General features: G+C 38.0%; 1 protein-coding gene across 10 annotated transcripts in view; it reads right to left on the bottom strand.

Annotated features, from left to right (window-relative positions):
• Nucleotides 1-15721, bottom strand: part of KMT2C (lysine methyltransferase 2C) — a 293409-nt gene that overhangs the window by 28730 nt on the left and 248958 nt on the right. For all 10 annotated transcript variants that reach the window (XM_027101436.1, XM_027101438.1, XM_027101443.1 and 7 more), the window contains 5 exons: nucleotides 10219-12041; nucleotides 9007-9118; nucleotides 4369-4447; nucleotides 2746-2809; nucleotides 740-972 (listed from right to left, as the gene is read on the bottom strand). In XM_027101436.1, coding sequence (XP_026957237.1) covers nucleotides 740-972; nucleotides 2746-2809; nucleotides 4369-4447; nucleotides 9007-9118; nucleotides 10219-12041 — 2311 coding nt within the window. The remainder of the gene's footprint in view (nucleotides 1-739; nucleotides 973-2745; nucleotides 2810-4368; nucleotides 4448-9006; nucleotides 9119-10218; nucleotides 12042-15721) is intronic.

Genomic DNA, 15721 nt, shown 5'->3' with positions numbered 1-15721 from the left:
GTGTGTGAACCTAAGATTTTAATTCATTGAGTAACTAGGAGTGGCCACTTAACACATTTTGAACACTAAATAAAAATTTTAAATTTTACTTCTTCTTCAGTATAACTGATATTTCAGTATGTGCATTTTCAAAATCATCAGGCTCATAATGGAAGGTAACAGCAAAATGATCTCATTTTTCAGGAATGAGTCCTTTACATAAGATACACCAATGTACTTTAAGACCAAAATGATATTGAGAAGGAATACTAATAAAAACATACTATGGGGAAAAAAAACAAGAAAAACCCCACCAGAATGATTCAAGTGCTCTATTTGAAATTCCATTACAAACTAAGGAACCAAAGGACATGGCAAAGCAAAGGTCAACTCCAAGTAGAAAGCCTAGGATCTCCCCATGAGCTGTCCTCAGGAAAGCTAAGACTCTGCACAGTGATTTCTCAGAACAGGGAACGTAACTGAATTTCCCCAGCTGTATTAGCCATACCAGCATGAAAACAGTTTATGAGAACTTATCTCATCAGTGGCGCTTACTCAAAGTACGTGCTGTGTGACCACGACTCTGGGGCAAGGACAGGGGTTATTTCTTCAGTTAGTAAGAGGTCTCAGAGCTGTCACTTTGACAGTGCACTTCTGTGTGCCATTTAACACCAATCGAAATCCTTTACAATTAATCAATGACAGACCAAAACATTCTATGCATTAACAACTGCTTCTATTTTGCAAACCTATTTGTTACCTGTTCTAGCTGCTTCTGAACCATGCTTTGCTGTTCAGTGACGTGCTTGAGCTGCTCTGCATCCTCTTCTGGAAACTCACGCCCAGCTTTCTTGGCGGTACGTTGTTTAGCTGAAAGGGCCTTTTTGGATTTCCTGTGTGCACCGATTTGTTCTTCAAGATATTTCTGCTGCATCTGAAGAAGCTGTTGGGTCTCCTGAAGCCATTCTTCATACTGTTTACGTTGTGAATCATCTGAGGAAAAAAATTAAAATTCACCTGTGTTAATTTTCTAAAGAGTCCAATATAAGTTACACAAATCCATTTTGTAAGGAAACATTTTCATCATGACCTTGTAATAGATATTTTGAAAACATAATAGTAAATAACTATATAAAGTATAAGATTTTAGAAAAATATATAAGAAAACCAAAGAATGCATGTTCTTAGGACACAGGCTAACTTCATACTTATAAATATTATAAACCCAATCTTTGAAAAGCAAAAGACTTATCTAATGGAACACTACTTATCTACTAAACTATCAAATTCTCTAACCCATAAGCCAAACTATATATTGAACTATATTTGTATTTGATTAATTCAACTTTACAGATTTTGAAGAGACAAAGTAAGACATAACCTATTAAGGTCCAGAGCATGGATTAGGTATCATTTCCCATGCTAATTTCCCTAAGTTTATGGGTTTCCCCTATTTCTAAATGGTGAAAGTATGTCCTAAACTATGAGGGAGGGAACCTAGAAAGCTTTAGAAAGGACCAAAATGAAGTCTGTTTTATAGAGGAAATCCGTAAGTTAAAAACATTGGTAATTTTTATGAATTTCGTCATTTATACGTCTATAAATAAGCCATTAATCAAGTAAAATCTTCTCTACTTGTATGACTGTCATTAATATCTCCCCAAATAGTTGTATCTCTTCATCTTGTAGCAATATTCCTTCTTAATTCTTTAAGGGCACTTTACTTCACTGATGCCAAGTTCAAAAAAAAAAAAAAGTCACCTTATGGTTGTGAAATTCAGAATATACCTTTTTGACTCACTTTAAGACAAAGAAATAAATAAATACAATTCCAAGAAGGACATTAGCTGAAAAATTACATCAATGATAACAGAATATTGTCATACAATAAGAATCCAACCAAAGCCAATGGGCACAATAAAGCCAGAAAAAGCCAGTTGGTTACAGTTGTTTACTTGTTTTTAATGCGAATATGTATGCAAATTATAATAATTAGTGCAGGGGTAATTTCAAAAGGTCAGACTTTGGGTTTGTTCTTAAACCCAGAAGTTCCAGTACATGTATGAACTTGAAATCTAGTCTACCAAATTTGAAGGGCATTTTTCAGAACAGGCTTTTTCACAAGATTTCAGAAGTTCTGCTTCTGGTAGAATGAGACCTACCGCAAGGAAAGCCTTTCTGGTTTCTGGAACCAGGAGAGCAGAGGTGAGCAAAATGAAAAATAATGGTGAAAAAAAAGTTAGCTAAACAGTCTGAAGATTTCAGAAAGGTTCAGTTTGGGGAGAACTTTAAACGCTATCCTGAACCACCTTGGGACCCCTGAAAGTAACTAGAAAGGGTCAATGGCCTCCTGCAGCCCTGACTTCACACCATGCTGCTAACCCAGCTTATCTCCCTTTGTTGTTCCCATTTAGTGTCCTTGTCACTTAGGCAGACAGTCATCAGAAAAGAAGTGGTTTAATTCTACAGATTGTAAAGTGCCCAATCTATATACAAAAAATAGCAGCAACACTGAAGAGAACGGGGAAGACGATCTTTCTGTATTAAAATATTTATCTCTAACCATAATTATTCATGCACAGAAAAAAAGGAATGAAACATGCCTTGAGGAAAAGATGCCGAATAGGGCAGTGATGTTTAATAGAAGACAGGGCACTTCGGCTTAAAATAACATACCTAAACTAACTCCAAGATTTTAAAAGAACACAAATACAGTGCAAACAAGCAATCCCCAGAGAACAGGTAACTAATTAGATTTATACTTACTGACAAAGCCTGGACCAAAATTTGGAGGATTAGGCCTAGAAATCTGATGTGTTATACTGCCATCCTAAAATAAGTAAAATTTACAAATAGGTTTATTCCACATTTCAGTTCAAGGGGAAAAAAAAGGTTTAAAAAATGAAATAGAAAAAAAGAAATGGAGAGGGAAAAGAACTTTAACTTCTTATGACATCTTTAAAACTTTCATTTTTATAAAAAGTAGAATGAATTTTGTGGTGACAACCTAATTTCTGAACATTTTAAACTATCTCTGAACTGCTATATTTGCTAGATTTCAGTTGAAAAACAAATATGTCTGAAGGGGTTATTCATCAGAGATATAATAGCAGGGCAAATCAAATAGTGTTAGTATTATACTTAGCTAAAGATCCGTGTAGAACCCCACTTTTTGATGAAATCTACCTGGTTTCTTCTGCAACTAAGACTGAAACATGGGCTCCAGATTTACTGAATTCCACTCCACAACACAAAGTTATTTATGAACAAAAACCAATATCTCTAACAGACACAAATAATAAAACAAATATATACTAATTAAAAATGTTACTCTTATTTTCTCATTAAATGTCTTATATCTTCCAGGGAGACCAAATAGTTATCATCTCACAATTCCCTGGCAACAGCCTGATAAACAGAATTAACTTTGAAAAAGCCTTTACTGAGTTGTCACAAATTCTGTTAGGTATGAGCTGTATATAAGGTAATGTCTAAAAATGATACCAGCACCCAGAATACACTACATGTAAACCATATAATACTGCAAAGCAGGTGGTGTAACATTTAACAGATCAGGAAACAGAAGTTAAAAAATATGCCCAAAGTTGCACAATAAACTCATAGTGGAACTCAGATTATTTTAAAACTCAGCTATGAAGCCTATGCTTTTCCATTGTGTCAGATGGTCTCTCTTTTTTAATCAAAAGAATACAATTATCAGCATAATAAACCTGAAGCATTAACCGGCAGGGTAAAGAAGAAAGTGCCAGAAAGACATAAAGAAAATAGGCAGCTTCTCTCTTTCCTCCCCCAACCCTGGCAGATACTTGAAAAGAAAAAGAAGAAAACACAATATGAAATGAGCAGTTCTACTTTCCTGGATATTGCTTGACACTAAATATTTACACTTTTTAAAGCTGATTATTGTGAACAGTAAATATTTCAAAAACTAAATTATTCCAAGGAATAAACTGTAGAACATGACTATCTGTATCTAAATAAAATGATTATAATCATTATTTTCTACATTTTATAGCAGTTTTACATTTAAATGTAATGAATGAATTCTAAAATGCAGGACATGAAAATATCTCTGTGGGGTTGAAAGTAAATAAAAGCAAACCCCCAAACCCTAAGCATTTGGCTTCCCTCCAAGTGACCTTCTACCCTTAAAAATGTAGATCCTTTTCAGAAATTGTCAATTTTTAAACTTTGCCTTTCCCTTAAAAAATAATAAAATGTCTTTATTTCTGCTGAGCTGATAATATTGGTACATCCTGGCTGTGTTCTAGGACTTCTACTATTTTTTGGAAGAGGCCTCACCATAAAGAATAGCGAGAGACACAGGAAAACGTGCATTCTTAAGTGACTAGTTACAAGCAGCGGTACCTGAGTAACTGCCTGTGGAAGGAGAGTCTGGCCATCACCAGTCTGTGTTCCAGTCACGGACTGGCCCATAAAGGGGAACCTGTGAAAAGGAAGTACTAAGCATCAAATGAGAAGCATTTGGAACTAACATTATTTTTAAGTGCTTAACAATTTTCTCTTCCAGGGAAGAAGAGTAATGGCAGTGTCTTCCTCATCAAAAACATTTACTAAAGCCCTGTTTTTTGTGTCCCAACCTCACTACACAATTCTGTGAAGTGTGGATTCTTACTACCCTCATTTTAGTTTTGATGAAAAGGAGGATTCAGAGAGATTAAGTAACTTTCCCCACAGTGATGAGTGGGGCAGCGATGTCAATGAGGCTGTTCCAGAGGTTCCACGCTGTTATATGTCTCATTATACCTTAAAATTAACTCAAGCCTTTTAGATGAAAAATATAATGAAGACAATTTTCTTAGAATTTATGTACTAAAACTATTTATTCCAATCTTTATTTAAAAATAGTTGGGGGCTTCCCTGGTGGCGCAGTGGTTGAGAGTCTGCCTGCCGATGCAGGGGACACGGGTTCGTGCCCTGGTCCGGGAAGATCCCACATGCCGCGGAGCGGCTGGGACCGTGAGCCATGGCCGCTGAGCCTGCGCTCCGCAACGGGAGAGGCCACAACAGTGAGAGGCCCGCAAAAAAAAAAAAAAAAAAAAAGTTGGTAGCTTACAAAAACTTTTTGCATCCTAAAACAAAAGATGTATCTTAATTAAGAAGTTTCATACATTTTTTTAAACATCTTTATTGGAGTATAAATGCTTTACAATGGTGTGTTAGTTTCTGCTTTATAACAAAGTGAATCAGTTATACATATACATATGTTCCCATATCTCTTCCCTCTTGCATCTCCCTCCCTCTCACCCTCCCTATCCCACCCCTCTAGGTGGTCACAAAGCACCGAGCTGATCTCCCTGTGCTATGAGGCTGCTTCCCCCTAGCTATCTATTTTACGTTTGGTAGTGTATATATGTCCATGCCACTCTCTCGCTTTGTCACAGCTTACCCTTCCCCCTCGCCATATCCTCAAGTCCATTCTCTGGTAGGTCTGTGTCTTTATTCCCGTCTTACCCCTAGGTTCTTCATGACCTTTTATTTTTTTTCTTAGATTCCATATATATGTGTTAGCATACGGTATTTGTTTTTCTCTTTCTGACTGAATTCACTCTGTATGACAGACTCTAGGTCCATCCACCTCACTACAAATAACTCAATTTCATTTCTTTTTATGGCTGAATACTATTCCATTGTATATATGTGCCGCATCTTCTTTATCCATTCATCTGTTGATGGACACTTAGGTTGCTTCCATGTCCTGGCTACTGTAAATAGAGCTGAAATGAACATTTTGGTACATGACTCTTTTTGAATTATGGTTTTCTCAGGGTATGTGCCTGAGTAGTGGGATTGCTGGGTCGTATGGTGGTTCTATTTATAGTTTTTTAAGGAACCTCCATACTGTTCTCCATAGTGGCTGTATCAATTTACATTCCCACCAACAGTGCAAGAGGGTTCCCTTTTCTCCACACCCTCTCCAGCATTTATTGATTCTAGATTTTTTGATGATGGCCATTCTGACTTCATACATTTTTTTAAATGGATGGCTAGTGGGAAGCTGCTGCACAGCACAGGGAGATCAGCTCGGTGATTTGTGACCACCTAGAGGGGTGGGATAGGGAGGGTGGGAGGGAGGCTCAAGAGGGAGGAGACATGGGGATATATGTATGCATATGGCTGATTCACTTTGTTGTACAGCAGAAACTAATACAACATTGTAAATAAAGCATTCATACTCCAATAAAGATGTGAAAAAAATAAATAAAAAGAAAAAAAAGTTTCATACATTTTTATATCTAAATGTTAAAGCAAAGCAACACCTGGTCACTGACCAAGAGAAAGTCTATATGGTTCAAAATATCTGGCAAAACGTTACTTACTCTAATTAAATACTTCACAGAAACGTTACTGCTTTGATGAAAACACTGCCCCTAGAATTACCAAATGCATCAACATAACAAGATTATATTTTGCAAATTATTTATCAAACACTGTACCTTAATATCTGAGTACTACCATCATTTGGAACATATGCTTTTTAATTTTTTTACTCAGCTTTTGATTCATCTGTTACCCCCTGGCTCCACTACAGCCCTGGTGTGGAATAATCTCATAATCCCAAAAGCACTCACTGGCTATCACCCTCAGTCAACTTATGACACCGCCTGAAGGAAGGACCATCACCTCTACTTCTTCAAAGTGCTCAGCAGAAGGGCTAACAACACACCTGATGACTAACAGATCAGTGTACCTGAGTGATATACACATGATGCTGAAGGAGCAGGGGTTCCGATTCTCAGGTGCATATTTTAAAGTACGTACAGAATTAAATTTAGCATTCCCTTCTATTTTGACTATGCTCAGCAAACTACAATATTATCAGCACTACTGTGACTTTGCACCAATAGAACTCGCATTATTTTCATAGCAAAAGTTGTTGCACATACCTAATAGGTCATTTAAGTTCATCACTATTTTGAAATTATGGTAGTTATTAGACTTACTGCCAAATTTATTAATGCATTAGAGAAGCACCATATGCTGTAACTTTTATATTTAAGTTAACTATATTTCAAATATAATTGATTTCCTCTGTAAAACCAATGTTTTTGGTTTTGCATTAAAATATTCTGAGGAGTTCAGGCTTCACTGGGATGTCAAAAAAGTTCAAGACATAAAAAAGTTAGGAAGCCCCGTGACACAGAAATAGTGTTAATAGACATTGTGCAATAATGAAAATCAGGACTTCCCTGGTGGTGCAGTGGTTGAGAATCCACCTGCCAGTGCACGGGACACAGGTTCAAGCCCTGGTCCAGGAAGATCTCACATGCCGCGGAGCAACTAAGCCTGTGTGCCACAACTACTGAGTCTGCGCTCTAGAGCCCACAAGCCAAAACTACTGAAGCCCGCATGCCTAGAGCCTGTGCTCTGCAACAAGAGAAGCCACCGCAATGAGAAGCCCGTGCACTGCAACCAAGAGTAGCCCCCGCTCACCACAACTAGAGAAAGCCCGTGTGCAGCAACGAAGACCCAATGCAGCCAAAACTAAATAATTTTTTTTAAAAAACTGAGGAGCCTTCTAGAATAAGCTCTCACTGCCAAGAATGGTCAATTTGAACATCGCTAAGGTTAACAGCTGCAACAGACTAAGAAACACATCAAATGTATTTAAAAAAAAATAATAAAATAATGAAAATCACTAGAAACTACAATCTCTTCTTTGATCTCAACAATGCTTCTTGGAATTCCCTGGTGATGCAGTGGTTAAGAATCCTCCTGCCAATGCAGGGGACACGGGTTCCATCCCTGGTCCGGGAAGATCCCACATGTTGCAGAGCCCGTGCGCCACAACTACTGAGCCTGCGCTCTAGGGCCCGCGAGCCACAACTATTGAGCCCGCGTGCCTAGAGTCCGTGCTCCGCAACAAGAGAAGCCACCGCAATGAGAAGCCTGCGCACCGCAACTAAGAGTAGCCCCCGCTCATCGCAACTAGAGAAAGCCCGTGCGCAGCAACAAAGACCTGACGCAGACATAAATAAATAAATTAATTTAAAAAACAAACAAACAAAATGCTTAACCATTTCCAAAGTATCTCAACAAAGCACCTTTAAGGATTCCCAATTTATTTGAAAGATCATGTTTATCATAAATTCATGTAGATTTCATATTCAATTCCATAATCATCCACATTCAACAAGATAATTAAGCTAAATTGAGGCTCTATGCCTACTCTATTGAAAGAGGTTCTCAAACAGCAATGTGCGTAAGAATTGCCCATGGCGCTCACTAAAACTACAGACATACAAGCACCATTTCCAGATATTCTGATTCAGTAGGTTTGTGGTTGAGTAAATGAACCTGCATTTTTTAAAAAAACTACCACATAATTCTGATGATGGTCCATGAGCAAAACTTAAGAAACACTACCTGTGGTTATTTAATACCCCTTAGGGGGTGTAAATACCTAATTTCAGAAATCCAGATACTCAAATAACTCATAATCTTTTCTAATGTATAATTTTCCATTTTTTCTGCTAATAGTGGAAAGGCTTACAAAGTTTCCAAATGCTAACTTTCAAATGTCCTCTGATGGAATAAAAAATAGTCCCAGGCTGAAATAAACTACCTTTTGTTCTCAGCACAGAACAGTTTACTTTCTGTTTTCCTGCCTATCCTTCCATCCTCACCTATTCAGGATGAAGCAACTCTGTCCCATGCAGCTTCTGGGTAGCATTAACTATTCTAAAGGTATGCAAACAGGCATACACTTCAATACTTTGGATCTCCTGCTTAATCAAGTCAATCTTTCAAACCATTCTATGATGTTTTATTATGTTTACCCTGAAACGAATGGAAACTTAACCTTTACATTTGTACAGCATTTTGCATTTGATCATATTCAGCTGACATCACAACCAACTGAAATATTTATTGTTCATATTCCTAGAATACAAGTTTTGAGTTACTATACGCTCCTTCTAGTAACCAGTAATAATTGCATGCACTTCTTGATGCACAGTAAGAATGAGAAACATCTTCACCTACCTGTTCATAACCATTGGTGGCATGCCCATATTGTTTTGTGCCATTACTTTATTTATGCCTTTAAGGGCCACCATTTTGGCTTTCATTATAGGATCTGTAATTGCATCAAAATCTAAAGGAGAAATATATTTTAAAGTTACTTATTTCATAGTATTTGGTTCAAGTGACACTAAAAGGTAACATAACTATCACAAACATTATGTAACTTACAGACTCTTATTCCTTATTATTTAATAATCACTCTTATAGGTCCTATACCAGGTAAGGAAGGAATTATGAGATGGCAAGAACCTCATCCTGAATTTAATCCCACCTAAGTGATCCACACTTTTAATACGTTAGTACTGCAAGAATCAAAACAAGGTGCTTGTCAAATGTAAGAGAGATTATACCAGTAATCTAAAGCAATGCAATTCCTTTCACCCAAACTTTCACAATTCTAAGCAGAATTGCTTCTTTAGTAATGTTCCCTCATGAATGAGAATTTGCAGTTATTACCAATACTAAGGAATTCCACTAAATTGGTTATTGCTCTTTATGAGAAAAATGTATCAATTTCTTACAAGAAACATAGGCTACTGACAAAAGACCTCTTTGCATATAAATAAAAAAGAAATGGACCAATATGATGGAATTGGTAATGTACGAAGGACAGAAGGTCAGTTTTACTGTTTAGAAGAAAGCATTCCTTGGACATGTGTCCTTTGATTGCTAATTCTTTCTCTTAGAGGCACTCAGGTATTTTTTACTGCATTGCTGTTCTATTGGGGGGGGGGGCGTTCCCCAAATTAGTAAGCTATTGGAAGTTAAAGAGCTTCATATAACAAAAAAAAAAATGCCAAGCATTCATTGTGCATAATAGGACAGTAAGAAGTTTACTCCTAGCAGAGTTGCTTTAAATTCACCTTTCAGTGACTCTGAAAATACATGGTAATAATGGTTAGAAGTCAGGAACTAAAAAAGATTTATTTCTATTAAACAATCCCATAAAAGACAGACTTGAGAAAGTCTGAAACTCAGAGTTTTGAATCTCTTGATGTACCTGGGAGGAATCTAAAACTCTTAATCACGTTCATTTCAAAGCTGAAGGAGGAACAGAAATACAACCCTCAGTGCTCTAGTCCACATGTAATTTAATACACAAATCTTGTAAGCACTGCATCCCACCCCATGCCCACAGTAATTATTTCTGAAACTCCGAGGAATTCCTACCGATATTAGGGAAGAACGGTTCAGACCGCTGACGGATCATGGCTTGCATCTGTCTTTGCTGTTGCTGTTCTTGTCTTTCTTGATCCAAAAGGTCCTGCAGAAGTAGAGGCTGCTCCTCCAGAAGGAGGGGCCTCTCTCTATTCTGCTGGGCGGCCGTCTGAGGGACCATCAGCTGCTGGGGCCCAGACATGCCACTGGCAGCAGACTGACTTGTCAGAGGTACAGTCTGATTCACAGGCTTTCCTGTTCCAAAACTGCGATGCACTGCTGGCTGACCCTGAATGAATCCTGGACTCACCTGCACACCCTGAGGGAAAGTATGGTTTAATCTAGGGACTACTGTCACATTAGAATTCAAGGTATTATCCAAAGCATGACCAGGCGGTGTCATTAGAGGGGGAGGCAAACTTGACACATGACTGGACGGTGAGGCCGGCAAAGTTGGTGGTGGAGACCCCAATGGCCTAACGTCTGAATTATCAGATTTTTCATTAGCAAGTAGACTTGAGAGAACTGGAGTTGATCCAGGTATGCTGCAAGAGTTTATCACACCTTCAGCAGGCAGCTGAGTGGACCCACGAACACTTGTGCTGGAGCCAGCCGTTTCTCGATTAGTTCTTTTCTCAAGTAGATCTGCATCACAGGACTGCAAAGAAGCTTGTTCCCCATCATTCGCGTCTGTCTGAGCAGGGGCCTGTGGGCAGGGAGCGTCAACAGCATCTTTACCCTCGTCACTTTTCTCACTTTCACATTTGGTTTCCCCTTTAGAATCTGGAGACAGTACTTCTGTTTTAATCTCACTGCTGACAGTGGATTTTTTCCAAGGAGAATGTTTATCAGAAGGAACCATACTTTTGTCATCCTGCTCCTTTTTTGGGGGTTCAACAGATACACACTGATTATCTAACTTATCATCAATTGGAACATTAAGATCCAGTTCCTCGTTAAACATGCTTTTCTTATCTCCCAGGTCAAGTTCTGGATCTGTATATGCAATGATATCAAATTCTCCTGACCTTAAGAGGTCATCCAGGTTGGGATCATTAGTTTCCAAATTACCTAAAGTATCCAATTCATCTCCCTTGCCATCCTCTGTATCGAGATTTAAATTTTCAAGATCTTCATCATCTAAGTCTTTGACTTCAACCCCCTCGAGGTCTTTAACATCTAGTTCTTTGACAGATGGGTCATCAGAATCAAGCTTTTCTTCGAGACCACCAGAAGACTGGGTGGTTATCTGCAAATTATCAGATGTTGTTTCAGCTGGTGTAGATGTTGACAAAGGGGCCTCTGAAAACTCACCACCTAAGGGGTGGCTCAGAGACCTCATGACCACAGAAGATGAATGGACAGGGTGGCTCTGCTCTTGCTGAGATGGCGGCACTTGTTCCAAATCTGGATGCACAGGCAGCTGATGAGGGAGACCTTGGGAAGGTCGTCTCATGGGGTCTGTGTGCCTAGGGCCTGGAAAGTCTGGCCGGGGAATGAAGTTTCCATGTCTTGGATGAGAAGGTGCCTCTATAACATTGCCAGGAGAAGCAGGGAAGGGCATCCGAGGCCTTCCATCAGGGGTCCTGTGCCTCAATTCAATAAATGCTTGGCCCAGTATGTTGTGCTGCTGAACTGACAGGCTCTGTGGCGAAAAATGTGGAGGAAGTCCGCCTGGATTATTCGTTTGTGAGTTATTTAAAGGCCTGGGCATATCTACAGACATAGATCTTCTCAGCTGTGGAGGAACTCCAGATCCTTGTATTTGCTGAGGAGGTACAAGGAAGCGTTCCTGACTTGACAAGGTACCGTGACTACCTCCTGGAAATCCAAATCTAAAAGAAGACATTAAAAAAGCATATCGTCAATATAAAGTATTATTCTGAATTGAGTTAGGTTGATAAAAAGGAAAAGTTTTAGATTAAACGCAGATACAAAATTAATGTTGCCAAATACAATGACGTAGCAAAAAGAAAATAATCACCATTAGCAGCTACTTATAAAGTATCTATATGCAAGTAAATATTTGCCAAGTACCCTATAATAAATACCATATCCGAGCTCTAAAGGCATATGATCTAACAGATAACACAGACAAAGACAAAGCAAAGCCACCAAGCAGATGGAATCAGGTGCTTAGAAATCAGCAGATACGACTGGAGTTGCAAAGGAGTCCATTTCTTTCTTCTATATGTAGGGAGGCTATGATACGGAGGAAGCTGATTTGGGGGGATGCTTGAATGAAGGCAGGACGTCTAATGAAGTGTACTAGAGAGACTTTATAGGCCTCTGCAGATGAGAAGACAAAGGCATGATGCCTGGACAGGTTAACCTATTATTTGCTAGAAAGGAATGAGGACTGGGGGTAGTAAGACAAAGAATGATAGGCATTATCTGCAAAGATTCAGTAAATGAATAAATTATACAAATACTTTTATTTATATTGTACCTCATTCTAGAAAAAACTAAAGGCAATTTACAAATAAATACAAAACAGAGCAACAGAGAAAAACCTGCAAGCAAGATTACTCTACCCAGCAAGGATCTCATTCAGATTTGATGGAGAAATTAGAACCTTTACAGACAAGCAAAAGCTAAAAGAGTTCAGCACCACCAAACCAGCTTTACAACAAATGCTCAAGGAACGTCTCTAGGCAAGAAACACAAGAGAAGGAAAAGATCTAAAATAATAAACCCAAAACAATTAAGAAAATGGGAATAGGAACATAGATATCGATAATTACCTTAAATGTTAATGGACTAAATGCTCCCACCAAAAGACACAGATTGCCTGAATGGATACAAAAACAAGACCCATATATATGCTGTCTACAAGAGACCCACTTCAGACCTAGAGACACATACAGACTGAAAGTAAGGGGATGGAAAAAGATATTCCATGCAAATGGAAGCCAAAAGAAAGCTGGAGTAGCAATTCTCATATCAGACAAAATAGACTTTAAAATAAAGACTATTAGAAGAGACAAAGAAGGACACTACATAATGATCAAGGGATCAACCCAAGAAGAAGATATAACAATTGTAAATATTTATGCACCCAACATAGGAGCACCTCAATACATAAGGCAAATACTAACAGCCATAAAAGGGGAAATCGACAGTAACACATTCATAGTAGGGGACTTTAACACCCCACTTTCACCAATGGACAGATCATCCAAAATGAAAATAAATAAGGAAACACAAGCTTTAAATGATACATTAAACAAGATGGACTTAATTGATATTTATAGGACATTCCATCCAAAAACAACAGAATACACATTTTTCTCAAGTGCTCATGGAACATTCTCCAGGATAGATCATATGTTAGGTCACAAATCAAGTCTTGGTAAATTTAAGAAAATTGAATCAAGTACCTTTTCTGACCACAACGCTATGAGACTAGATATCAATTACAGGAAAAGATCTGTAAAAAATACAAACACATGGAGGCTAAACAATACACTACTTAACAATGAAGTGATCACTGAAGAAATTAAAAAATACCTAGAAACAAATGACAATGGAGACACGACGACCCAAAACCTATGGGATGCAGCAAAAACAGTTCTAAGAGGGAAGTTTATAGTAATACAAGCCCACCTTAAGAAACAGGAAACATCTCGAATAAACAACTTAAACTTGCACCTAAAGCAATTAGAGAAGGAAGAACAAAAAACCCCAAAGTTAGCAGAAGGAAAGAAATCATAAAGATCAGATCAGAAATAAATGAAAAAGAAATGAAGTAAACGATAGCAAAGATCAATAAAACTAAAAGCTGATTCTTTGAGAAGATAAACAAAATTGATAAACCATTAGTCAGACTCATCAAGAAAAAAAGGGAGAAGACTCAAATCAATAGAATTAAAAATGAAAAAGGAGAAGTAACAACTGACACTGCAGAAATACAAAAGATCATGAGAGATTACTACAAGCAACTCTATGCCAATAAAATGGACAACCTGGAAGAAATGGACAAATTCTTAGAAATGCACAACGTGCCAAGACTGTATCAGGAAGAAATAGAAACTATGAACAGACCAATCACAAGCACTGAAATTGAAACTCTGATTAAAAATCTTCCAGTAAACAAAAGCCCAGGACCAGATGGCTTCACAGGCGAATTCTATCAAACATTTAGAGAAGAGCTAACACCTATCCTTCTCAAACTCTTCCAAAATATAGCAGAGGGAGGAACACTCCCAAATTCATTCTATGAAGCCACCATCACCTTGATACCAAAACCAGACAAGGATGTCACAAAGAAAGAAAACTACAGGCCAATATCACTGATGAACATAGATGCAAAAATCCTCAACAAAATACTAGCAAATAGAATCCAACAGCACATTAAAAGGATCATACACCATGATCAAGTGGGGTTTATCCCAGGAATGCAAGGATTCTTCAATATACGCAAATCAACGTGATACACCATATTAACAAATTGAAGAAGAAAAACCATATGATCATCTCAATAGATGCAGAGAAAGCTTTCGACAAAATTCAACACCCATTTATGATAAAAACCCTCCAGAAAGCAGGCATAGAGGGAACTTTCCTCAACATAATAAAGGCCATATATGACAAACCCGCACCCAACATCGTCCTCAATGGTGAAAAACTGAAAGCATTTCCACTAAGATCAGGAACAACACAAGGTTGCCCACTCCCACCACTCTTATTCAACATAGTTTTGGAAGTGTTAGCCACAGCAATCAGAGAAGAAAAGGAAATAAAAGGAATCCGAATCAGAAAAGAAGAAATAAAGCTGTCACTGTTTGTAGATGACATGATACTATACACAGAGGATCCTAAAGATGCTACCAGAAAACTACTAGAGCTAATCAATGAATTTGGTAAAGTAGCAGGATACAAAATTAATGCACAGAAATCTCTGGCATTCCTATACACTAATGATGAAAAACCTGAAAGTGAAATCAAGAAAACACTCCCATTTACCATTGCAACAAAAAGAATAAAGTATCTAGGAATAAACCTACCTAAGGAGACAAAAGACCTGTATGCAGAAAATTATAAGACATTGATGAAAGAAATTAAAGATGATACAAATAGATGGTGAGATATACCATGTTCTTGGATTGGAAGAATCAACATTGTGAAAATGACTCTACTACCCAAAGCAATCTACAGATTCAATGCAATCCCTATAAAACTACCAATGGCATTTTTCACAGAACTAGAACAAAAAATTTCACAATTTGTATGGAAACACAAAAGACCCCAAATAGCCAAAGCAATCTTGAGAACGAAAAACGGAGTTGGAGGAATCAGGCTCCCTGACTTCAGACTGTACTACAAAGCTACAGTAATCAAGACAGTATGGTACTGGCACAAAAACAGAAAGATAGATCAATGGAACAGGATAGAAAGCACAGGGATGAACCCACGCACATATGGTCACCTTATCTTTGATAAAGGAGGCAGAAATGTACAGTGGCGAAAGGACAGCCTCTTCAATAAGTGGTGCTGGGAAAACTGGACAGGTACA

The sequence above is a fragment of the Aethalodelphis obliquidens genome, unplaced genomic scaffold (assembly GCF_003676395.1).
Source record: "Aethalodelphis obliquidens isolate GAN/ISIS:26980383/991018 unplaced genomic scaffold, ASM367639v1 scaffold5, whole genome shotgun sequence".
Classification (NCBI taxonomy): domain Eukaryota; kingdom Metazoa; phylum Chordata; class Mammalia; order Artiodactyla; family Delphinidae; genus Aethalodelphis; species Aethalodelphis obliquidens.
Note: the sequence above shows the minus strand (reverse complement) of the source record. Positions and strands in the feature narration are given on the sequence as shown.